General features: G+C 40.0%; 1 protein-coding gene across 4 annotated transcripts in view; it reads right to left on the reverse strand.

Moving 5' to 3' along the window:
* Positions 1 to 25,485, reverse strand: part of Cnot4 (CCR4-NOT transcription complex subunit 4) — a 227,774-nt gene that overhangs the window by 111,931 nt on the left and 90,358 nt on the right. For 3 of the 4 annotated variants that reach the window (XM_071683026.1, XM_071683028.1, XM_071683027.1), the window contains exon 8: positions 12,927 to 13,220. The exons of the other annotated variant lie outside the window; for it this stretch is intronic. In XM_071683026.1, the coding sequence (XP_071539127.1) occupies positions 12,927 to 13,220 (294 nt within the window). The remainder of the gene's footprint in view (positions 1 to 12,926; positions 13,221 to 25,485) is intronic. 4 annotated transcript variants of the gene reach the window in all.

Genomic DNA, 25,485 nt, shown 5'->3' on the forward strand with positions numbered 1-25,485 from the left:
TCTGCCACTATATCATCAAACACATTCAACAAACCTTCAAAATACTCACTCACATCACCACTACTTGTTATCACCTCCCCGTTAGCCCCCTTCACTGAAGTTCCCATTTGCTCCCTTGTCTTATGCACTTTATTTACCTCCTTCCAGAACATCTTTTTATTCTCCCTAAAATTTAATGGTACTCTCTCACCCCAACTCTCATTTGCCCTCTTTTTCACCTCTTGCACCTTTCTCTTGACCTCCTGCCTTTTTCTTTTATACATCTCCCACTCATTTGCATTTTTCCCTGCAAAAATCGTCTAAATGCCTCTCTCTTCTCTTTCACTAATAATCTTACTTCTTCATCCCACCACTCACTACCCTTTCTAATCAACCCACCTCCCACACTTTTCATGCCACAAGCATCTTTTGCGCAAGCCATCACCACTTCCCTAAATACATCCCATTCCTCCTCCACTCCCCTTACCTCCTTTGTTCTCACCTTTTTCCATTCTGTACTCAGTCTCCCTTGGTACTTCCTCACACAAGTCTCCTTCCCAAGCTCACTTACTCTCACCACCCTCTTCACCCCAAAATTCTCTCTTCTTTTCTGAAAATCCATACAAATCTTCACCTTCGCCTCCACAAGATAATGATCAGACATCCCTCCAGTTGCACCTCTCAGCACATTAACATCCAAAAGTCTCTCTTTTGCGCGCCTGTCAATTAACACGTAATCCAATAATGCTCTCTGGCCATCTCTCCTACTTACATACGTATACTTATGTGTATATCTCGCTTTTTAAACCAGGTATTCCCAATCACCTGTACTTTTTCAGCACATAAATCTACAAACTCTTCACCATTTCCATTTACAACACTGAACACCCCATGTATACCAATTATTCCCTCAACTGCCACATTACTCACCTTTGCATTCAAATCACCCATCACTATAACCCGGTCTTGTGCATCAAAACCACTAACACACTCATTCAGCTGCTCCCAAAACACTTGCCTCTCATGATCTTTCTTCTCATGCCCAGGTGCATATGCACCAATAATCACCCCTCTCTCTCCATCCACTTTCTATTTTACCCATATTAATCTAGAATTTACTTTCTTACATTCTATCACATACTCCCACAACTCCTGTTTCAGGAGTAGTGCTACTCCTTCCCTTGCTCTTGTCCTCTCACTAACCCCTGACTTTACTCCCAAGACATTCCCAAACCACTCTTCCCTTTTACCCTTGAGCTTTGTTTCACTCAGAGCCAAAACATCCAGGTTCCTTTCCTCAAACATACTACCTATCTCTCCTTTTTTCACATCTTGGTTACATCCACGCACATTTAGACACCCCAATCTGAGCCTTCGAGGAGGATGAGCACTCCCTGCGTGACTCCTTCTTCTGTTTCCCATTTTATAAAGTTAAAATACATTATATATATATATATATATATATATATATATATATATATATATATATATATATATATAAAGGGGACAGGAGCAGGGGTCTAGAAACCCTCCCCTCCTTGTATTTTAACTTTCTGAAAGGGAAAACAGAAGGAGGAGTCAATCGGGGAGTGCTCATCCTACTCAAAGGCTCAGATTGGGGTGTCTAAATGTGTGTGGATGTAACCAAGATGAGAAAAAAGGAGAGATAGGTAATATGTTTGAGGAAAGGAACCCGGATGTTTTGGCTCTGAGTGAAACGAGGCTCAAGGGTAAAGGGTTGGAGTGGTTTGAGAATATGTCTTGGGAGTAAAGTCAGGGTTTGGTGAGAGGACAAGGGCAAAGGAAGGAGTAGCACTACTCCTGAAGCAGTTGTGGGAGTATGTGATAGAGTGTAAGAAAGTAAACTCTAGATTGATATGAGGAAAACTGAAAATGGATGGAGAGAGATGGGTGATTATTGGTGCCTATGCATCTGGTCAAGAGAAGAGAGATAATGAGAGGCAAGTGCTTTGGGAGCAGCTGAGTGTGTTAGCAGCTTTGATGCATGTGACCAGGTTATAGTGATGGGTAATTTGAATGCAAAGGTGAGTAATGTGGCAGTTGAGGGTATAATTAGTGTACATGGGGTGTTCAGTGTTGTAAATGGAAATGGTTAGGAGCTTGTAGATTTGTGTGCTGAAAAAAGACTGGTGACTGGGAATACCTGGTTTAAATACATATACATAAGTATACGTATGTAAGTAGGAGAGATGGCCAGAGAACATTATTGGATTACGTGTTGATTGATAGGCATGTGAAAGAAAGACTCTTGGATGTTAATGTGCTGAGAGGGGCAACTGGAGGGATTTCCGATCATTATCTTGTGGAGGCAAAGGTGAAGATTTGTAGAGGTTTTCAGAAAAGAGAATGTTGGGGGGAAGAGAATGGTGAGAGTAGGTGTAGCTTGGAAAAGAGACTTGTGTGAAGAAGTAACAGGAGACATTGAGTACAGAATGGAAAAAGGTGAGAACAAATGACATATGGGGAGTGGAGGAGGAATAAATGTATTTTGGTAAGCAGTGATGGCTTGTGCAAAAGATGCTTGTGGCATGAGAAAGGTGGGAAGTGGGCGGATTAGAAAGGGCAGTGAGTGGCGGGATGAAGAAGTAAGATTGTTAGTGAAAGAGAAGAGAGCGTTTGGACGATTTTTGCAGGTTAATAGCACAAATGACTAGGAGATGTATAAAAGAAAGAGGCAGGAGGTCAAGAGAAAGGTGCAAGAGGTGATAAAGACGGCAAATGAAAGTTGGGGTGAGAGAGTATCGTTAAACTTTAGGTACAATAAGATGTTTTGGAAGGAGGTAAACAAAGTGCATAAGACATGAGAACAAATGGGAACATCGGTGAAGGGGACTAATGGGGAGGTAATAACAAGTAGCGATGATGTGAGAAGGAGATGGAGTGAGTCTTTTGAAGGTTTATGGAATGTGTTTGATGATAGAGTGGCAGATATAGGGTGTTTCAGTCGAGGTGGTGTACGAAGTGCAAGGGTCAGGGAGAATGGTTTCATAAACAGAGAAAAGGTAGTGAAAGTTTTGAGGAAGGTGAAAGCTGGCAAGGTGGCGGGTTTGGATGGTATTGCAGTGGAATTTATTAAAAAAGGGGGTGACTGTGTTGTTGAGTAGTTAGTGAGGATATTCAATGTATGTATGGTGCATTGTGAAGTGCCTGAGGATTGGCAAGATGCATGCATAGTGCCACTGTACAAAGGCAAAGGGGATAAAGGTGAAAGCTCAAATAACAGAGGTATAAGTCTGTTCAATATTCCTAGGAAATTACATGGGAGGGTATTGATTAAGGGTGAAATCATGTACGGAGCATCAGATTGGGGAGGAACAGTGTGGTTTCAGAAATGGTAGAGGATGTGTGGATCAGGTGTTTGCTTTCAAGAATGTATGCGAGAAATACTTAGAAAAACAAATGGATTTGTATGTGGCATTTGTGGATCTGGAGAAGGCATATGGTATAGAGTTGACAGAGATGCTCTGTGGAAGGTATTAAGAGTACATGGTGTGGGAGGGAAGTTGCTAGAAGCAGTGAAAAGTTTTTACCAAGGATGTAAGGAATGTATTTGAGTAGGAAGACAGGAAAGAGGTTGGTTCTCAGTGAGTGTTGGTTTGCGCCAGGGGTGCATGATGTCTCCACGGTTGTTTAATTTGCTTATGGATGGGGTTGTTAGGGAGGTGAACGTAGGAGTTTTGGAGAGAGGGGCAAGTATGCAGTCTGCTGTTGATGACAGGGCTTGGGAAGTGAGTGAGTTGTTGTTTGCTGATGATACAGTGCTGGTGAATGATTTGGGTGAGAAACTGCAGAAGCTGGTGACTGAGTTTGGCAAAGTCTGTGAAAGAAAAAAGCCAAGAGTAAATGTGAATATGATCAAGGTTATGTTCAGTAGGGTTGAGGGACAAGTTAATTGGGAGGTAAGTTTGAATGTAGAAAAACTAGAAGTGAAGTGAAGTGTTTTAGATATCTGGAAGTGGATTTGGCAGCGGAAGTGAGTCACAAGGTGGGGGAGGGGGCAAAGGTCCTGGGAGCGTTGAAGAATGTGTGGATGACGAGATTGTTATCTCAGAGAGCAAAAATGGGTATGTTTGAAGGAATAGTCGTTCCAACATTGTATATGACTGCGAGGTGTGGGCTATAGATAGGGCTGTGCAGAGGAGGTTGGAGGTATTGGAAATGAAATGTTTGAGGACAATATGTGGTGTGAGGTGGTTTGATCGAGTAAGTAATGAAAGGGTAAGAGAGATGTGTGGTAATAAAGAGAGTGTGGTTAAGCGAGCAGAAGAAGGTGTATTGAAATGGTTTGGACACATGGAAAGAATGAGTGTGGAAAGATTGACAAAGAGGATATATGTGTCAAAGGTAGAGGCAACGAGAAGTGGGAGACCAAATTGGAGGTGGAAGGATGGATTGAAAAAGATTTTGAGGGATCGGGGCCTAAACATACAGGAGGGTGAAAGGTGTGCAAGGAATAGAGCGAATTGGAATGATGTGGTATACTGGGGTGGCCGTGCTGTTAATAGATTGAACCAGGGCAAGTTAAGCATCTGGGATAAACCATGGAAAGTTGTGTGGGGCCTGTATGTGGAAAGGGAGCTGCAGTTTCAGTGCATTACACATGACAGCTAGAGACTGAGTGTGAACAAATGTGGCCTTTTGTCTTTTCCTAGTGCTAACTCGCGGGGGGAAGAGGGGGATGCTATTTTATGTGTGGCAGGGTGGCGCTGGGAATGAATAAAGGCAGCAAGTATGAATATGTACATATACATACATAGATATATACATATATACACACATACATATTCATACATGCTGCCTTCATTCATTCCCGTTGGCGCCCTGCCACACATGAAATGGCGATGCCTTACCCCTGCATGCGCTCTCGTGAGGTAACACTAGGAAAAGATAACAAAGGTCACATTCCTTCACACTCAGTTTCTAGCTGTTATATGTAATGCACTGGAACCACAGCGCCCTTTCCACATCCAGGCCTCACAAAACTCTCCACGGTTTATCCCACATGCTTCACATGCCCTGATTCAATACATTGACAGCACGGCCACCCCAGTATAACACAGTGTTCCAATTCACTTCATTCCTTGCATGCCTTTCACCCTCTTGTATGTTCAGGCCCCATTCACTCAACAACTTTTTCACTCCATCCTTCCAAATCCAATTTGGTCTCCCACTTCTCCTCGTTCCCTCCACCTCTGACACATATATCCTCTTTGACAATCTTTCCTCACTCATTCTCTCCATGTGACCAAACCATTTCAATACACCCTCTTCAGCTATCTCAACCACACTCTTTTTATTACCACACATCTCTCTCACCCTTTCATTACTTACTTAATCAAAACCACCTCATACCACATACTGTCCTCAAACATCTCATTTCTAACACATCAACCCTACTCTGCACAACCCTATCTAAAGCCCATGCCTCATAACCATATAACATTGTTAGAACCACCAATCCTTCAAACATACCCAGTTTTGCACTCCGATATAACTTTCTTGCCTTCCACACATTCTTCATGGCTCCCAGAACATTCACCTCCTCCCCCACCCTGTGACTCATTTCCGCTTTCATGGTTCCAACCGCTGCCAGATCCACTCCCAGATATCTAAAACACTTCACTTCCTCCAGTTTTTCTCCATTCAAACTTACCTCCCAATTGACTTGTCCCTCAACCCTACTGAACATAAACTTGCTCTTATTCACATTTACTCTCAGCTTTCTTATTTCACACACTTTACCAAACTGTCACCAGCTTCTGCAGTTTCTCACCCGAATCAGCCACCAGCGCTGTATCATCAGTGAACAACAACTGACTCATTTCCTACACCCTCTCATTAACAATAGACTGCATACTTGCCCCTCTCTTCAAAACTCTTGCATTCACCTCCCTAAGACCATCCATAAACAAATTAAACAACCATGGAGACATCACGCACCCCTGCCGCAAACCGACATTCACTGGGAACCAATTTCTTTCCTCCCTTCCTACTCATACACATGCCATACATCCTCGATAAAAACTTTACACTGCTTCTAGCAACTTATCTCCCACCCATGTACTCTTAATACCTTCCATAGAGCATCTGTATCTACATATCATATGCCTTCTCCAGATAAATAAATGCTACATATATATCCATGTTTTTCTATACATTTCTCAAATACATTCATCACTGCAAACACCTGATCCACACATACTCTACCACACACATACTCTACCACTTCTGAAACCACACTGCTCTTCCATAAAATGATGCTCTGTACATGCCTTCACCCTCTCAATCAATACCCTCCCATGTAATTTCCCAGGAATACTCAACAAACTTTATCCCTTTTGCCTTTGTACAATAGCACTACGCATGCATCCAGCCAATCCTTAGGCACTTCATAATGCACAATACATACATTGAATATCCTCACCAACCAGTCAACAAAACAATCACCCCCTTTCTTAATAAATCCTACTTCAATACCATCCAAACCCGCCACCTTGCCAGCTTTCATCTTCTGCAAAGCTTTCAATACCTCTTCTCTGTTTACCAAAACATTCTCCCTGACCCTCTCACTTCGTACACCACCTCGACCAAAACACCCTATATCTGCCATTCTATCAATCATCTAACACATTCAACAAACCTTCAAAATACTCACTGCATCTCCATCTCACTTCAACACTACTTGTTATTACCTCACCACGAGCCCCCTTCACCGATGTTCCCATTTGTTCTCTTGTCTTATGCACTTTATTTACCTCCTTCCAAAACATCTTTCTATGCTCTCTAAAATTTAACGATATTCTCTCACCCCATCTCTCATTTGCCCTCTTTTTCACCTCCTGCACCTTTCTCTTGACCTCCTGCCTCTTTCTTTTATACATCTCCAAATCATTTGCACTATTTCCCTGCAAAAATCATCCAAATGCCTTTCTCCTCTTTCACTAACAATCTTACTTCTTCATCAAACCATTCACTACCCTTTCTAATCCGCCCACCTCCCACCTTTCTCATGCCAGAAGCATCTTTCGCACAAGCCATCACTGCTTCCTTAAATACATCCCATTCCTCCTCCACACCCCTTATGTCACTTGGTCTCACCTTTTTCAATTCTACACTCAATCTCTCCTGGTGCTTCTTCGCACAAGTCTCTTTTCCACGCTCACTTACTCTCACCACTCTCTTTGCCCCAACATTCTCTCTTTTTTTCTGAAAACCTCTACAAATCTTCACCTTTGCCTCCATAAGATAATGACCAGACATCCCTACAGTTGTCCCTCTCAGCACATTAACATCCCAAAGTCTCTCTTATACGTGCCTATCAATCAACATGTAATCTAATAGTGCTCTCTGGCCATCTCTCCTACTTACGTATGTATACTTATGTATATCTCTCTTTTTAAACCAGGTATTCCCAATTATGTCCTTTTTCAGCACACAAATCTACAAGCTCTTAACCATTTCCATTTACAACACTGAACACCCCACGTACACCAATTATACCCTCAACTGCCACATTACTCACCTTTGCATTCAAATCATCCATCACTATAACCTGGTCTCTTGCATCAAAACGACTAACACACTCACTCAGCTGCTCCCAAAACACTTGCCTCTCATGATCTTTCTTCTCATGACCAGAGCATAGGCATCACTAGATCACCCATCTCTCTCCATCCACTTTCAGTTTTACCCATATCAATCTAGAGTTTACTTTCTTACACTCTATTACATACTCCCACAACTCCTGCTCCAGTAGTAGTGCTACTCCTTCCTTTGCTCTTGTCCTCTCACTAACCCCTGACTTTACTCCCAAGACATTCCCAAACCACTCTTTCCCTTTACCCTTGAGCTTCGTTTCACTCAGAGCCAAAATATCTGGGTTCCTTTCCTCAAACATACTACCTATCTCTCCTTTTCTCTCATCTTGGTTATATCCACACACATTTAGACACCCCAATCTGAGCCTTCAAGGAGGATGAGCACTCCCTGTATGACTCCTTCTGTTTCTCCTTAAAGTTAAAACACAAGGAGGGGAGAGTTTCTAGCCCCGTGCCTTCTACGACATGCGGGGAATGCGTGGGTAGTATTCTTTCTCCCCTATCCCTTGGGATATGTACATGTATATGGGTATATATACTTGATTGCCATTTCCCATGTCAGCGATGTAGCACCAGGAAACAGAAAAAAGGCCACAATCATTTACACCCAGTCTCCAGCTGTCATGTGTAATGCACTAAAACCAGAGCTCCCTATCCACATGGGTACCCCAGGCCTTTCCATGGTTTACCCGACATTTCACATGCCCTGGCTAAGTCTACTCACAACACGTCGAGCATGGGCTACCACATCATTCCAATTCCCTCTATTCCTCGCACGCCTGTCACCCTCCTTCATGTTCAGTCCCTGATTGCTCAAAATATTTTTCACTCCATCCTTCCACCTCCAATTTGGTCTCCCCTTTCTCCTTGTTCCCTCCATTTCTGACACATATATCCTCTTTGTCAACCTTTCCTCACAGATTCTCTCCAGCTTATTTTCTGCTAGATAATAATTATGCTGAGGCCTCTCATTGTGTCCCATCCTCATTACTTTACATTTACTTATCACTAGTTCACCAGTTATGGGAACTTCTGCTATGGCCACCCCCATGGGAGTTCCCACATGGAACAGAAGTCGGAGATACAGGCAGACAGACAGACAGACAGACAGATAGATATATCAGACAAAATTTGGAGTAGAAGACAGATGGACATATCAGACTAAATTTGGAGTCTGTTTAGGTACCCTGTTAATTTGATGCAGTCCTCAATGCTTTTCACTTTCTTTATGACCTTTCTCTTATCTGCAAACCTGTTGAGGTAAGAGTCCATACCTTCAGGTAAGTCATAAAGATCAAGAAGAGTAATGGTCTTAAAATATAACCCTTCAGCACTCTGCTAGTGACCTCAAACCATCTTGTAAGGTTTTCTAGCATCTGTCATTTTTTTTCCTTCAAAGAAGATAATCTTTGATCCATTGAAGGTCTCTTCTTATTTCTGCAGGTAATCCAGCTTCTTAATTAGCCTCCCATGCATAAAAATTCAAATGGTTCCTGGCAAGCAAGATAACAATCCTACCAGTCTTTCCTTTTGTCAAGAAAGAGTTCCCTAAAAAAGTGCTGTGTCTCAGGTAATTTCTGCTCTATTGAAGTCATCTTTTTGCTTTCGGATTATCTATTCCTGAACCTTAAAGAACAAAACTGTCAGAGGGAAAGGTCAGTAATTCAGTACCTCATGTCAGACTCCTTTCTTAAACAATTATATGACGTTTGCCCTTTACCACTTCCTTGGCAGTTTACCTATCTCTGGTGATGTGTGTGTGCGTGCATGTGTGTGTACTATATGGAAAGGGAGTTTTGCATCCATGGAATCCTACTATAAACACTCTCTTTTATCATACAATTTTGTAACCTCATTAACTCCCCTAGACTAACATCTCCCTAAACCAGATAATTTTATCCACCTATCTATCTACCCATCCATATCTCTAGAGCCTCATTCCAACTGAAACCTCCTTAAGAGGTTGGCCACAGCAAGAAACTCTCCATAATTAGTGAATTCAAATACCACTTCTTTGCCTTTAATGCCTCATCCTTAACAGGCCAATGGTAGAAAGCAACTCTAATGCAGTGTTCGTGTTTGCAAAGACTACTACCTAATGTTCCTACTGACTACTTCTAGTAAATGCTCCTATTACTTTTACCTAATGATTTTACATGATAGTTCTGCCTAAATGTTCCCACCTACTACTACTACTACCTACTGCTCCAACCATTTTGCCAAAAGGCAGGGCTAATGCATAGTGCTCACTGCAGGAAAATCTAGAATTACGAAGAATGAGCTGTATGAGTTAAGTGGTGTCAAGTGTTATTATAACAAGGAGATTGTATGTCTGTGGACAGAATGCCAGCACTTCATGTGTGGGTAATGCAGAAAGAAAAGACAGCTACCTGGGTCAGAGAAGTGCAACATAACAACCACTGAAGTGCTGGCACACTACAAAGCCATCAATAGCCCTCCCAATACCCAGGCAGGTAGTGCTGGTGATATACCTCCCTGGTTACTGGCTGCCTACCAACATCTAGACATAAATATAAGCACTAAATTTCAGGCCCCTATTTCAAGGCTGCCCATTGTGCCCAAGAGGTTGCTGAGGTGTCAATGGATGGTAATTTCTCCTCACACTCAGTCAAGCAAATGACAGCACATTCTCAAGAGCTTTCTAGGGAGGATATTGAGTAGCTTTTGGATAGATTAAGGGGACCTAGCATATACTGATCCTAAATTATCTGATGAAGATGTCTTCAAATTGTGTCGAGGATAATTACATGGACATTAACTCTTCTAGCAATAAAAGCTGACCAAGATCAGCAAGGAAGAAGCATTTCCATTAAAAAGTGAAGGCAATGTTGTCAGAGCTCATCTGGCCTTGACAATACTGCATCTTATTCATGATGCAGCTGGTAATTTTACACTTTTACAATTCTGCAGTTACGGAAAAATCATCTAATCAGACTGATTATGATAAAATCTATGAAAAAATGGATCATAATATACAGTAATAAATTTTTCGGTGTAAGTAAAATAAACAATAAAACATGTGGTAACAACTCATTTGACATTCAGGTGCACCTTTCAGCATGCTATGCAGAAACATATAAAAAATTTCAACACACCATCAGAGTGATAGCTGTGGACAATATATACTTCAGGAATAATTTTCCTCACTAAATAAATATCTCTGAAACTAAGGTTAATTACATTTTCAAACAACTTGAAAAACAGATTTACGAGATAAGAAAGGAAACCTATGCGAGGAGTTATGGGGTTAAACTATTGTATGCTGTCCACAGTTACTATTACCTCATTCAGCTCATTAGTTTCATCTGCCTCCTTTACAATACCAAAGTAATTCTCTACATCTTTATAAACTACTTTCTTGTTTAATTTCATGTTACACTCTCTGATTCTTCTATCTCTACACCTAAAGTTTGCTGAATATTTTCTTATCTATATACTTAAATGCTATTCTAATATCTGCCAACTGACAGTTTGGCTCCTTTACTATTCTCCTAGTGTGGGACTTTTGTGACGGGCTAATGATGTAAACCACCAATTCCCTCTCATATGCAGATTCCTGCTCTTTATTTCTTGCTAGATAATATTCAAACTATGGCATACTTTCACTGTCCCATCCTCATTGTTTTACAATCATTCTGGCTGAATTTCATCAATCATATGTCAGACCAACTTTGGCGTTTGTCTACGTCTCCTCACATTTTACTTCTTTCAGTATTATGGCATCACCTGCAAAAAATATTCAGTAGGATTTCCACCCTTCTGGAATGTTCTGGTAGGATTTCAACCCTTCTGGAAAGTTATTCACACAGATCAAGAACAGCAATACTCATAAGAGAGAACTCTGTGGCAAGCCACTGGTGACTTCAACCTTTCTCCAGAGAGCCCCACTTACATGCACCCTTTGTTTTCTTCCACTAAACCAATCTGTTCATCAATCCATCAAAATTGTCTTCCTTTTATTCCTGCCTGAAAAACCAAATTCTCTGCTAGCCTCCTATGTGGCACAGTGTCAAGCATGTTCTGGAAGTCCAGATAAAAACAATCCAACATGCCTTCTCTTTTGTCTACAACAGGGAAAATTCTCCTGTAGAAATCTAGGCGATTTATTACACAAGACCTTCTTCCCCTAAAACCATGCTGTTTCTCTGTGGGATATCCTTACTGATTACCTCTTTCAATGCCTTACAGACAACACTTGTCAGAAAGACCAGTCTGTGGTTCAAGGCCTCCTCCTAGTCACTTTTCTTATAGGTAGGTAAGATGTTTGCCCTTTCATACAAACTGGCACATTACCTTTTTCTAACATCTTGAACAAAATTTCAGGTGGTCTGTCAAGAAATTCTGTGCACATCTTCAGCAAGACTCTTTACTATTCTAATGATGTTTTCTTAACATATTTCAATGCTTTCCAATATCTCCTCCCATTCAATCTCACTGGTGTTGGGGCTATAGTGTCTTCCACTGTGAAAACACATTTAAATTTGTCATTTTGTTCCTTGCATGTCCTTACATTGTCCTCTATGATTCTTCCCTCTATGTGTGTGTGTGTGTGTGTGTGTGTGTGTGTGTGTGTGCGTGTGTGTGCATGCAGATGTATACGTGTGTGCATGCAGATGTGTATGTGCATGCATGTGTGTGCATGTGTTTGTACCAGCATGTGGCATGAGGTCTTCTACAAGGAGTGGTATAGCTCCCTCTATCATGTAAGTAATCCTGAGTCTGTAATAGTATTAGAGGTTAAAAGAAAAACATCAAACATATATTTTGTTGACAGGGAGAAACAACAGTGATGAGTGCACAGAGTAAGGAAGAATTGGTAGGAGGATATGTGGTAAGGAAATCATATTCATCTGTAAAAATAAATATGAAGTGAGGTGGTACGGGTATCACAGATGAGTTTAAATCAAAACAACAGAGTTGTGTGGCAGGTAGTGTATAAGAATATTCAAGGTATGAAACAGAAACAGGAACAGAAAATGTGTAAAGAGTAGTTATTCTGTGGAGTGCAAATAAGCAATGATAACTATCTGGAAGGATAACTGCAAAAATCATCCTACTGTATCTTGGGGAATGCTAAAGATAATGGATATATGAAATATAAAAAATCTATTTATCATATATTCCTGACTCATCAATGAACTGTTTGTGCAGTCATCTGAAAGTTCATGAGCTATAAGTGGAACAGCTAGCAATCTGAGGGTGAATAAGTAAGTTCCATTCCACAAAATTCATTCAACCTTTTGTTTAGGGGAAGGTTGGTTACTTTATCTTTAGTGGAACTTGGATCAATATGGAAACAAAACTTACCTTTTACTATTTATGTTATTATTGTTATTATTGTTATTATTATTATTATGTTCATCTGTTGGTGTATGTCTCGCTGAACCGTTACTTCTATCTGATTTGCTGCCTTTGGATTTTTTACTTTCTTTGGTGGCTGTGGAATTGAGAGATGGCCAAGCCTCGCCAGTATTAGGATTGGGAGTAATTGATTCCTGCTGACTTTTGGGAGCATTATTTTCTTTACCCCCTCCAGATGATGTCCGTTTATTGGAACTTGGATTTCCTGAGGTGGCTGGCTGAGGTGGTGGTACAGTGGTACTGAGGAGTAAAAAAAAAAAAAAAATCTTTTGACATATGATATAAGTCAAGCCTACAATCATTTGTCTGATTTTAGTATCTCCCTAGCTATCTACATCCAGTAAGCCCAATGTGCATTTCAAATAGGGCAGCTAATATGATATCTCAACTTTTCAGTCACTACACTTTTCCAGTTATACTTTACAAATTTGTTAAAAGATATGCTGTTGACTTCCTGGTGTTTAACATTAGGTAGCTTGTTATAAACTACACCAGGCAGGAAACACAGTCTCTTCCACTTTATATAACAGTTTATATGAATCCATTCACATTCCAGATATATCTAAACAAATACTCCCTCATGGAACCATTTTACTTCAAAATTTCCCCTGCATACATCCCAATTCTTCACTCAATTCCTATATTTGCTTCACTTTTTCTCACTATTACACTTAAATACAATCCCAACAAGAAGTGTGAATGAAATGCATGCATCCTAAACAGAGCATACATATACACTGTCACCTTATCTAAATATCTTTATCTATCTATCTATTATCATGACTATCTATCATGATTCTTCAATGAGGGGGATTCTGTTCACAAATCCTCTTCAGCATTGCTTACCTCTCCTAAGAAATTTGATTAGGGTTAAGGATATCTCGGATGAAGATGTTAGAGGACTGATTGGGGATCAAAAGCAATGGAATCTTTTTGTATATGAAAGGAGTCCTTTGTATCAGTTAACAAATAAACTTGTTTGTACAGAAAAAAAAAATTAAGAAGTGCTTCCATAGAAAGTTCCTGCCATGCTTTAACACACTAGACATGGATTAATAATGATATAACAAAAAAAAAAAAAAAAGGATTTACAAGATTTTACCAAATAGCCCTTGTGTGTAGCACTCACTGCATTCAAATATAGAGTTATGAAGAAGGATTCAAAAGTCTTGCACTTTCAGTGTTATTTACAGGGAAGAGATTGTGTGTTTGCAGCCTTCCAGCTGCCCAAATGTGGGTGTGACAGAGGCAAAAGACAGCTACCTGGGACAACACTTCAGTGGTTATCAATGTCGCTCTTTTGGCCCTAGTACCTATCTTTATTCTGCTAGTTACATATGGGCATCTATCTTTCAGTTTTCAAACATACAATCTCTCCTTGCACATAACACTACAACACATAAATCACATTAGTCATTCCTTGTAACTATTTTCCATAAGAACTCATTTCTCTTTTCATCACCAATCCATGTCTAGTGCATTACAAGTCAAGCATAAACACACATATTTTTTTAAGCTTTCTTACTTTTTGCCAGTACTATTTTAATTAAATCATCTGAGATACCTTTAGCCAAGTCAAATTTCTCACTACATCATATCATTTTCTTGCACCTTACTGACTGGCTTATCACCTGTTAAGCATTAAGCATGACCATACCATCCTAAAAGACTTTCACCCAAGCACCATTCTAATGACTTCACAACAAATAACTTTCTCAACTTACTTTGTCATTTTATCGAAATTCTTCATCCCAACAATGCTACGCACATTATCCATCTCTGGTGGTACTGCTTCTAACCTATCCCAATTTATATACATGGGTTTCTCATCAATACATCATTGTGGGGATCAGTATTCCTTACTGCAATGTTCTCACACACTTAATTCTTACATTTTTCCCCATTCACCAAAATCTTCACTGAAATCCTCACCTTTCATGGCTCTACTTTCAGCTCCATCTTTTCCATTACCATCTACATCAAACTTCACTAAAAAAATATCTAAACTCATCAGTTCTTCCCCAAGCAAACTCATCTTAGAGTCTAATCTCTCTCTCTCTCTCTCTCTCTCTCTCTCTCTCTCTCTCTCTCTCTCTCTCTCTCTCTCTCTCTCTCTCTCAAATTATGGCAACTTGTTTATTCAAATTCACTTTTGATGGCCTCCTCCTACAAACATCATTGAACTGGACCACCATTCTATCAAACACCTCCACTAACATAATAACATAAACCAGTCTTCTGCATACATCAGCCGTGGCAGCTTCCACAGTTTCTCCACTTCTGAGAATTATACCACATTCACCCAATTCAACCTCATTTCATGCAATGAAAAATCTGATCTGTAAATCATCTTTCCTTCCATGGCCCAACTTATTCCTTTCCAACACTGTCCACTATTCCTTTCCATACATCATTATCCTACTGTATAACTTGCCTACTTTGCTAAAGAAACTTATTCCTTTGTAATTCTCGCACTCAACTTTACTCTCTTTCCCTCTGTACATTGGAACCATTACTGTCTTTTGTCCAACTGTCATGCACCTGACTACTTTTCCATACTTCCCTATCCACTCAGCTGTAGTTCCACTTCCATTTTTCACTACTTTGCTCAAAACTCCAAACTTTTCTAATCTTTAACAGTTTCATTTCTCTTCTTACTTCCTCCTTAGTACTTTGCTCAAAACTCCAAACTTTTCTAATCTTTAACAGTTTCATTGCTCTTCTTACTTCCTCCTTAGTACTATCTTACTCTCCCTTGTATATATATTTCTCTCGCTCTCCTTACCTCTATTCCCAATATACAAATGGAACCTTTCACAGTAGTTCCCAGTCATTTCTTTAAAGTATTGCCTCCCTCTATTACAAACTATCTTTCATTACTAACATTCTCCCAGACTTGTCTATCATATTGTCAATCCTTACACATACCTGTCTTCTCCTATTAAGCTCCTTCCAGAAGAGTTTATTATTTATCTAAAGCCTGAATAGTTTTCTTTAAAAGTCCTCATGTGCTTTCCTTTAACAAATACATACCATCCTTTAAACTCTCTTTCATTCAGGACTTTATATTCCACACTTTATCTTCCATTATCACTTTTTGGCAGATCTTGCATCTCCTTCCACTCTTTCTCCTCCATCAACTTTCTCAAATCTTCCAAGTTGTATCACTCTGGGCAAACCTTAAACTTTACATGATGTACTCTAGGAAGGCAATCTTAAACTGCCTCTAAATTACCTCCACCACACCCTAAACAGTCTTAAATCTCAACTTTTCATCTAACCTATCATTCCTCAACATATCCTCTCCTATCTTTTCATTCCTCGTCTCACTCTTTGTATATGATGTGAACATCTCACTGTACATTTCTTCATCCATTAACTTATCTATATTCATTATACATTGTCGCTGTCTCCCGCATTAGCAAGGCAGCGCAAGGAAACAAAGGAATGTAATTATATGTAATTATAATATTTGCAAGAAGACCATTGGTCTCCTGAACAATTCTTGTAAGGCAGGCCTCTAACAACAGATTAGGAAGAATGTAAATCTAAAACTCTCTCCCACACACACAGATACCTGCAACTTATTTCCTGATAGGTGATAATTATATCAAGGCCTTTTACTGTTACGCATCCTCATAACATTTATTCAAGATGAACTTCTTCAACCATGTGTCAGACCAACTTGAAATCTGTCAAAGTCCCTTCTAAGATTTTTTTTTTATCTCACACAGAAAGGAAGAAAAGTTATATGAAGAAGAAAAGACAAAGGAAAAAAAATTCAGAGCCTAGCTGTCTGATGAAAGGAGGTGGCATCATACTACTTAATCCTCAAGTGGCTGGTCTGTACAGAGAAACTGCAGGAAGCAGCAGCCAAACATGTGCCACAGGTCCAAACCTTGGGGATGGGGACAAATACTGACAGCTCAAGAGAACAACGGCCAAAATAATATGTACACAATGGAAAGAGGGCAGGAACATAATGTCATACAGAAAGGGAAGGCTGAGGAGAGGTGATGCCCAGATGACAGATAAAAAAAACATAACTTGCAAAAAGTATTTTTTTTTTTTTTTATTATACTTTGTCGCTGTCTCCCGCGTTTGCGAGGTAGCGCAAGGAAACAGACGAAAGAAATGGCCCAACCCCCCCCATACACATGTATATACATACGTCCACACACGCAAATATACATACCTACACAGCTTTCCATGGTTTACCCCAGACGCTTCACATGCCTTGATTCAATCCACTGACAGCACGTCAACCCCGGTATACCACATCGCTCCAAATCACTCTATTCCTTGCCCTCCTTTCACCCTCCTGCATGTTCAGGCCCCGATCACACAAAATCTTTTTCACTCCATCTTTCCACCTCCAATTTGGTCTCCCTCTTCTCCTCATTCCCTCCACCTCCGACACATATATCCTCTTGGTCAATCTTTCCTCACTCATTCTCTCCATGTGCCCAAACCACTTCAAAACACCCTCTTCTGCTCTCTCAACCATGCTCTTTTTATTTCCACACATCTCTCTTACCCTTACGTTACTCACTCGATCAAACCACCTCACACCACACATTGTCCTCAAACATCTCATTTCCAGCACATCCATCCTCCTGCGCACAACTCTATCCATAGCCCACACCTCGCAACCATACAACATTGTTGGAACCACTATTCCTTCAAACATACCCATTTTTGCTTTCCGAGATAATGTTCTCGACTTCCACACATTCTTCAAGGCCCCCAGAATTTTCGCCCCCTCCCCCACCCTATGATCCACTTCCGCTTCCATGGTTCCATCCGCTGACAGATCCACTCCCAGATATCTAAAACACTTCACTTCCTCCAGTTTTTCTCCATTCAAACTCACCTCCCAATTGACTTGACCCTCAACCCTACTGTACCTAATAACCTTGCTCTTATTCACATTTACTCTTAACTTTCTTCTTTCACACACTTTACCAAACTCAGTCACCAGCTTCTGCAGTTTCTCACATGAATCAGCCACCAGCGCTGTATCATCAGCGAACAGCAACTGACTCACTTCCCAAGCTCTCTCATCCACAACAGACTTCATACTTGCCCCTCTTTCCAAAACTCTTGCATTTACCTCCCTAACAACCCCATCCATAAACAAATTAAACAACCATGGAGACATCACACACCCCTGCCGCAAACCTACATTCACTGAGAACCAATCACTTTCCTCTCTTCCTACACGTACACATGCCTTACATCCTCGATAAAAACTTTTCACTGCTTCTAACAACTTTCCTCCCACACCATATATTCTTAATACCTTCCACAGAGCATCTCTATCAACTCTATCATATGCCTTCTCCAGATCCATAAATGCTACATACAAATCCATTTGCTTTTCTAAGTATTTCTCACATACATTCTTCAAAGCAAACACCTGATCCACACATCCTCTACCACTTCTGAAACCACACTGCTCTTCCCCAATCTGATGCTCTGTACATGCCTTCACCCTCTCAATCAATACCCTCCCATATAATTTACCAGGAATACTCAACAAACTTATACCTCTGTAATTTGAGCACTCACTCTTATCCCCTTTGCCTTTGTACAATGGCACTATGCATGCATTCCGCCAATCCTCAGGCACCTCACCATGAGTCATACATACATTAAATAACCTTACCAACCAGTCAACAATACAGTCACCCCCTTTTTTAATAAATTCCACTGCAATCCTGCTGCCTTGCCGGCTTTCATCTTCCGCAAAGCTTTCACTACCTCTTCTCTGCTTACCAAATCATTTTCCCTAACCCTCTCACTTTGCACACCACCTCGACCAAAACACCCTATATCTGCCACTCTATCATCAAACACATTCAACAAACCTTCAAAATACTCACTCCATCTCTTTCTCACATCACCACTACTTGTTATCACCTCCCCATTTGCGCCCTTCACTGAAGTTCCCATTTGCTCCCTTGTCTTACGCACTTTATTTACCTCCTTCCAGAACATCTTTTTATTCTCCCTAAAATTTAATGATACTCTCTCACCCCAACTCTCATTTGCCCTTTTTTTCACCTCTTGCACCTTTCTCTTGACCTCCTGTCTCTTTCTTTTATACATCTCCCTTATATTTTATATATTTTATATATTTGACCATCCCCTTACATTTTCAAAGACAATACACAATTTCGGTTAATTTTGGGTAAAAGCGTATGACGCTCTCAGGATGTAATCATTGTATGTCTGACTGCTAAGACTAGTGTTTCTAACAGTGTTAGCACCAGCAACCCCTGTGTGCCTCAGGCTATCTTGAGGGAAGCATGTTCCTTCTTTACTCTTCCTGGCTGTCATGTCATTTGGGAACTACACTTTTGCAGGCTGTATTTCTTCCATCTGTACTTCAAGATTGTTGGCTCTTACCTTCATCTGGAGGAGAGAACCTGAGTTCTTACCTAGAAGAAAGAAAAATGGGTGCAAGTGACATCTCTTGGCACACTGGGTGCTCAGAACGCACAGTCAAACAGCTGTTCCCTTCAATATCTAATCAGTGACTCTCCTAATTCTGGAGATCAAGAGCCCATGGACCCAAAATATGACCTAGAATACTTCAGGAACCTTGTTAATTCCATGTCTAGTCATAGGTAAATGTTTTTAAGTGATATTGCCTCTGAAATGAATGGGAAGGTGGGCTTTCTTGTGTGACACTATGTTCAGTGTGGTGTCTGAGCTATTTGGGAAGTCTCTCACACAGATCAAAAAGAATAGCAGTCCCAGGGTAGAACCTTGCAATATTCTCCTTACAACCTCTCACCCAATTCGAAAATGCTCCTCTGACTTGTGTCTCCGCTCCCTTCCACCTTCCACAAAGATAATCTTCAGTCCACTAAAGGAATTTTCCCTTTATTCTTATCTGGTGAACCAACTTCTTTATGAGCTTCCAATGCAGTAGCATCAAATTCTTTCTGGCAATCTAAATACAAACAATCACCAAGCCTTCTCTTTTGTCGAAGGCAAATCTCTCGCTCTCATAAATATGTATCAGGTTTGTTACACGTCCTCCTTTCCCTAAAACTTGGTAGTCTCACAGGTAATCTCTCCTCTGCAAAAAGTCATCCACTTGCTTTCTGATTATCTTTTCCTGTACCCTACAGACCAAACTCATCAGGGACACTAGTCTCCATTTCAATGATTCTTCCCAGTCTCCTTTGACTTTGGCCATTTAACGTGGCATTTTGCCTTGATCCTGTGACATCTTGAACAGTACTTCACTTGGCTTATCCTTATCAAAAGTATCTGCACATATCTGCAGTATATATGGTGAAATTTCATCAGAACCATGAGCCACAAATGGACGAGGAACCTGTTAGTTTTTTCTTTGATATCTAAATGCACTGTAAAACCTCAATCCCATTCCATCTCAATGTTGTTGGAGCTATAGCATCTTCCACTGGAAAAAAATCATGTCATTTAGTCCCTCACATAGCCATTCATCATCCCTTATAACTCTTCCTCCACATTCCTTAGCCAGATTAGCTGCTCTTTAAATGACTATTTACTCCTGATTAATTTATGAAAGTTTCTGATTTTCTCCTGCCTTTTTCCACACTACTCTTTTCAATTTTTCTTGCATATTTCCACAATACTCTTTTCAAAGTTATGTTGTTCCTCCTTTTTTATCCAGCTATAACACTCTTTGCTTTCTGGTATCTTACAAATGCTAGCTGGCTGGAGTGCCACCTATATCTTCATCACAATACATCTCAAAGCTCCTCTGCATTCAACATCTCTCGTTGAACCATTCCTCCCTCTTTCTCAACCTACCCTCCATATTTGAGATTTGAGATACTAATGTTCCTTTACTTTGATTGCAAACTTCACATAACCCTTCACAGAAGAGCTCTCGTTCCTGGCAACTGAACACAACTTTCAATAGTGTGTTACCACAAAAATTAAGTTTTGTGCCGTTTCCACATAGTATCTCATCTTTCAACCTTGTTTCAGCTCTACTCACTTTACTTTCTCATTTCCCAAATCCTCAAACTTTAGCATTAAACAATCACTTTTTCCAATTGGTCTTATATAAGGAATTCTCAGCATCCAAACTAATAGGCATGATCTGATCAAATCTAGTAATGATGTTATAGCCCCAACATCCCAGTGTGTTCACTGACATGCTAATATATTTTCCTTACACACACTAAGAATGTGCAACTCCACAATTCTCTCACAATAAGACTAAAATCCCCAAGTTTCTCTCTTTATAGTTCAAATACTCCATTATCTTTACTGCTTTAACCATCCTGAGTGTTCCTTCAATGTTACCATATAACTGTTCTGGATTAATAAAATTCTTAGGATTATGTGACAACACCACAACACACTTCTTTCCTACAGTTATTCTAATAATCATATACTGTTTGAATGGGGCAACCTCCATGATTTTCCAAACTTAAGGCTATCTCCTCCTTTGTCCTGTCATGCCTTTCTTGCTATTATGTACCCCTCTGTTAGTACAAGTGATGTATTATCATTTGGTCAGCTTTGTTTCCACAACTCCAACAATACAAGATCTTTAAATTCCAGCTCTTTACTATTTACTACCAACTCATCATTATTTTGTATACATTACTTTGTGTGTGAAATTATCACTGAACATTCCTCTCTTCCTGGGAGAGCTGGCAGTCTCTATAACTTCTTACCCCATTAGGTGCTTCCGGTTTTGCCTCCTGTCTGCATTCTTTACTTTTCTCCTACTCTTCACTTGATCTATCATGCCTAATGAATACTCCGCTAAATTTCATCTCAACTTCAAATTACTTAGCCTGGCTAAGCTTCCTGGCTACACAATTCCAAGTGAAATGTGACCACAACTTGCATCTCGATTGCAACCACCAATACTTCTTTTGTCACAGAGATCACACCAGGCAATTCTTTATCCTTCAGTCACCCTGGAATATCCATTCCTTCCTTCTATGTTTTCTTCAATATCAAGGATATCCTCAAGTGTTGAACCGTCCATCACTCTGTTACTGACTTCAGTATCTCTCTTGATTAAAAAACACTGATTCAGTATGCTCTATTTTAATGAACCTTTCATCTATAAGACCATACACCTCTTTGGTTTCTCCATCTCTAACATAGCAAATTATTCTCTCAAGTACTTCATTAAATTTCCTGTGTACCTGTTCTATGTTTTTGGTCCCCTGCTCCACTACTACTACAAGCTCTGCATTCTTCATCACTCTCAAAAACTGCTCTTTCAGCAATTCTCTGCTCACTACTTTCAACAGATTCATCATGTGAGTGTGTGTGTGTGTGTGTGTAATTACATACATGCATGGTATGGAAAGCGAGTTCTAAACTCATGAGGTCCTTATCTCTCGAACTTTATCATACAAGTTTTTAGACTTCTAAATGCAGTTTACATTCACAACATCATTATCTAGTCTATGGTGTTCATCCACTACTCATAAAATCACTCGTTTATACACGTTTTTCTGCCTGATTTCATTTCAAAGTTTTATCTTTAAATCTTTCAAAGAACTATTCAAAGTTCATGCTACCAAACTGGCTTAAACACTTAAAAAGGCAAAGATCAAGACACCCCTTTATCTTCTCTCTTCCATGGTGGAAAAACTTACAGCCTCTGAACTCTCACTAATTCAGCTATCTTACTTTTGGTATCATCTCTGTTATGATTTACATCCTCCTTCATTCTCCACTTATGCCCAAGAGGATCTATGTGTTATGGGCATACAAAACATCAGGTCACTTTTTGTATAAATCTTTTACAAGCATGTCTTTCTTTACTTTCATGACAGGAAACAGGGAAGGAGAATGATGTACAACCTCCAAAACCCTTCCCTTAGCACTCTCCTCAGGAATCTACACAAATTCAGTATTACATCATGGACACATAAAACATGTTAGATCACTTTTATTTGGATATTCTCTACTTTTATGCTTAATTCTTTCATTCTAAAATGTGAAGCAGAAAGTCTGAACGATGTACATCCTCCAAAACCCTGCTGCACAACCCAAGGGGTAATCTACACATTAACTTCACGTGTTACACCACAGCCATATAAAGTGTGCCAGCTATTTTTACATATCCTTTACTTTTACATTTATTTCCATCTTTTCATAAAGGGAAATAGAAATCTGAACTTCTTTTTTTTTGTCCATGCTATGGTCAGCTATTCTCAAGTCACATGTCATTTAAGGGTTAACTGTGGTGACCAAATCTGAGAGAGATTTCAATTTTAGCCTAACATTTGATGTGAATGGCTTGCTGAATATTTTCTCATCCATGTATTTGAATGCAACCTGATATCTGCATGCAGAGAGCCTGTTTCTTTTACAATTCTTCCAAGGACAGGCTTTGGCAACAGGTTAGGTCAAAGGCTTTCTCATTCACATATCCTAGGATGTTATTTCCGACAGGGAAATTTTCATAAAGACTTCTCTCACTGCATCCCATTCTCATTACTTCCCACACACACACAAGCTAAATTTCATCAACCATATATAAAACAGTATTTGGAGTTTGTATATGTCCCCTTTTAAGCTGATGCAATCCTCTCTCTTACTTCCCTCATGACCTTAGTACAACGCACAAACATTCAGATACAGCCCCAAATATTCTATTTGATCAAGAGCAGCAATGGTCCTAGGACTGAACCATGCGATATGCCAATGGTGACCTTAACCCATTACAAGCTCCTTTGACATGTATCTCTTGTTCCCCTCAAAGGTAATTTTCTATACACCAAAGGATTCTCCTCCTCAATCCTACCTGAAGATCTAGTTTCTTTACCATTCTGTGTGTTAAAGTGTCAAATAGAAATCTAAATGTACAAAATCCATCCAACCATCACTTCTCATTCAAATGAAACTCACTCTCTCATACAAGTGTACAAGGTATGTTATCTATGACTTCCTTCTCTCTAAATCCATGTTGAAAAGATTTGTTAACACATTATCTACTTCCTCTAAAACCATGTCAACTCTCACTGAGGAAGCTATCCCTCTGCAAAAAGTCATCCACTTGCTTTTTGATTATCTTTTCCAATGTTTTATAGATCATTCTTGTCAGCAAAACCAGTTTGTAGTTCAGAGCAACCTCTGTCTTTCTAAGTGTAACGACAGGTAATGATATCTACCATCTTCCACTAACTCAACTGGGTACATTGTCATTGTCAACAAAAAGTCATCTTTAGTGAGGGTGGGTCATTATCAATGGACAGATAGGAGTACAGTCTCATGGAGGGCCTTCCCATTCCCTTTCACCTCCTTGAAGGTCTAGGAGCCCCAAGAAAGGGGACCTGGTTGTACCAAAACAATAGGATAGGTGACTATGGTTTTGGTGCATTACACATGAGATAAAGAATGGATTTGAGGGATCTAAGGGAATGAAACCTTTCCTTCATCTGTTCCTGGTGCTACCTCACTAATGCAGGAAACAGCAAAAAAAATTATGAAAGAAAATTTCTTTTTCATTCTTGTTTGTCATTTTTCATGCTGACATGGTCACACCAACAACAGACAAACGAGGCACTTGCTCACATCCATTCTAAAGCTGTCATGTGCAATAATAACAATAGTAAAAGTAGCAGCAGCAGCATTAGTAGTAGCAGTAGTAGTAGTAGTAGTAGTAGTAGTAGTAGTAGTAGTAGTAGTAGTATAAGTAGTAGTAGTAGTAGTAGTAGTAGTAGTATCAATAGTAGTAGTAATAAATAAAGTAGTATCAATAGTAGTAGTAATAAATAAAAGTGTGGTTGAGAGAGCAGAAGAGGGTGTTTTGAAATGGTTTGGTCACATGGAGAGAATGAGTGAGGACAGATTGACCAAGAGGGTATGTGTCAGAGGTGGAGGGAACGACAAGAAGTGAGAGACCAAATTGGAGGTGGAAAGATGGAGTGAAAAAGATTTTGAGTGATCGGGGCCTGAACATGCAGGAGGGTGAAAGGCGTGCAAGGAATAGAGTGAACTGGAACGATGTAGTATACCGGGGTCGACGTGCTGTCAATGGATTGAACCAGGGCATGTGAAGCGTCTGGGGTAAACCATGGAAAGTTCTGTGGGGCCTGGATGTTGAAAGGGAGCTATGGTTTTGGTGCATTATTACATGACAGCTAAAGAATAAGTGTTAACGAATGTGGCCTTTGTTGTCTTTTCCTAGCGCTACCTTGCACACATGAGGTGGGAGGGGGTTGTTATTTCATGTGAGGCGAGGTGGCGATGGGAATGAATAAAGGCAGCAAGTATGAATTACGTACATGTGTATATATGTATATGTCTGTGTGTGTATATATATGTATACGTTGAGACGTATAGGTATGTATATTTGTGTGTGTGGACGTGTATGTATAAACATGTGTATGTGGGTGGGTTGGGCCATTCTTTCGTCTGTTTCCTTGCGCTACCTCGCTAACGTGGGAGACAGCGACAAAGCAAAATAAAATAATAATAACAATAGTAGTAATAATAACAATAATAATAATATATACTGACA

The sequence above is a fragment of the Panulirus ornatus genome, chromosome 35 (assembly GCF_036320965.1).
Source record: "Panulirus ornatus isolate Po-2019 chromosome 35, ASM3632096v1, whole genome shotgun sequence".
NCBI classification, from domain to species: domain Eukaryota; kingdom Metazoa; phylum Arthropoda; class Malacostraca; order Decapoda; family Palinuridae; genus Panulirus; species Panulirus ornatus.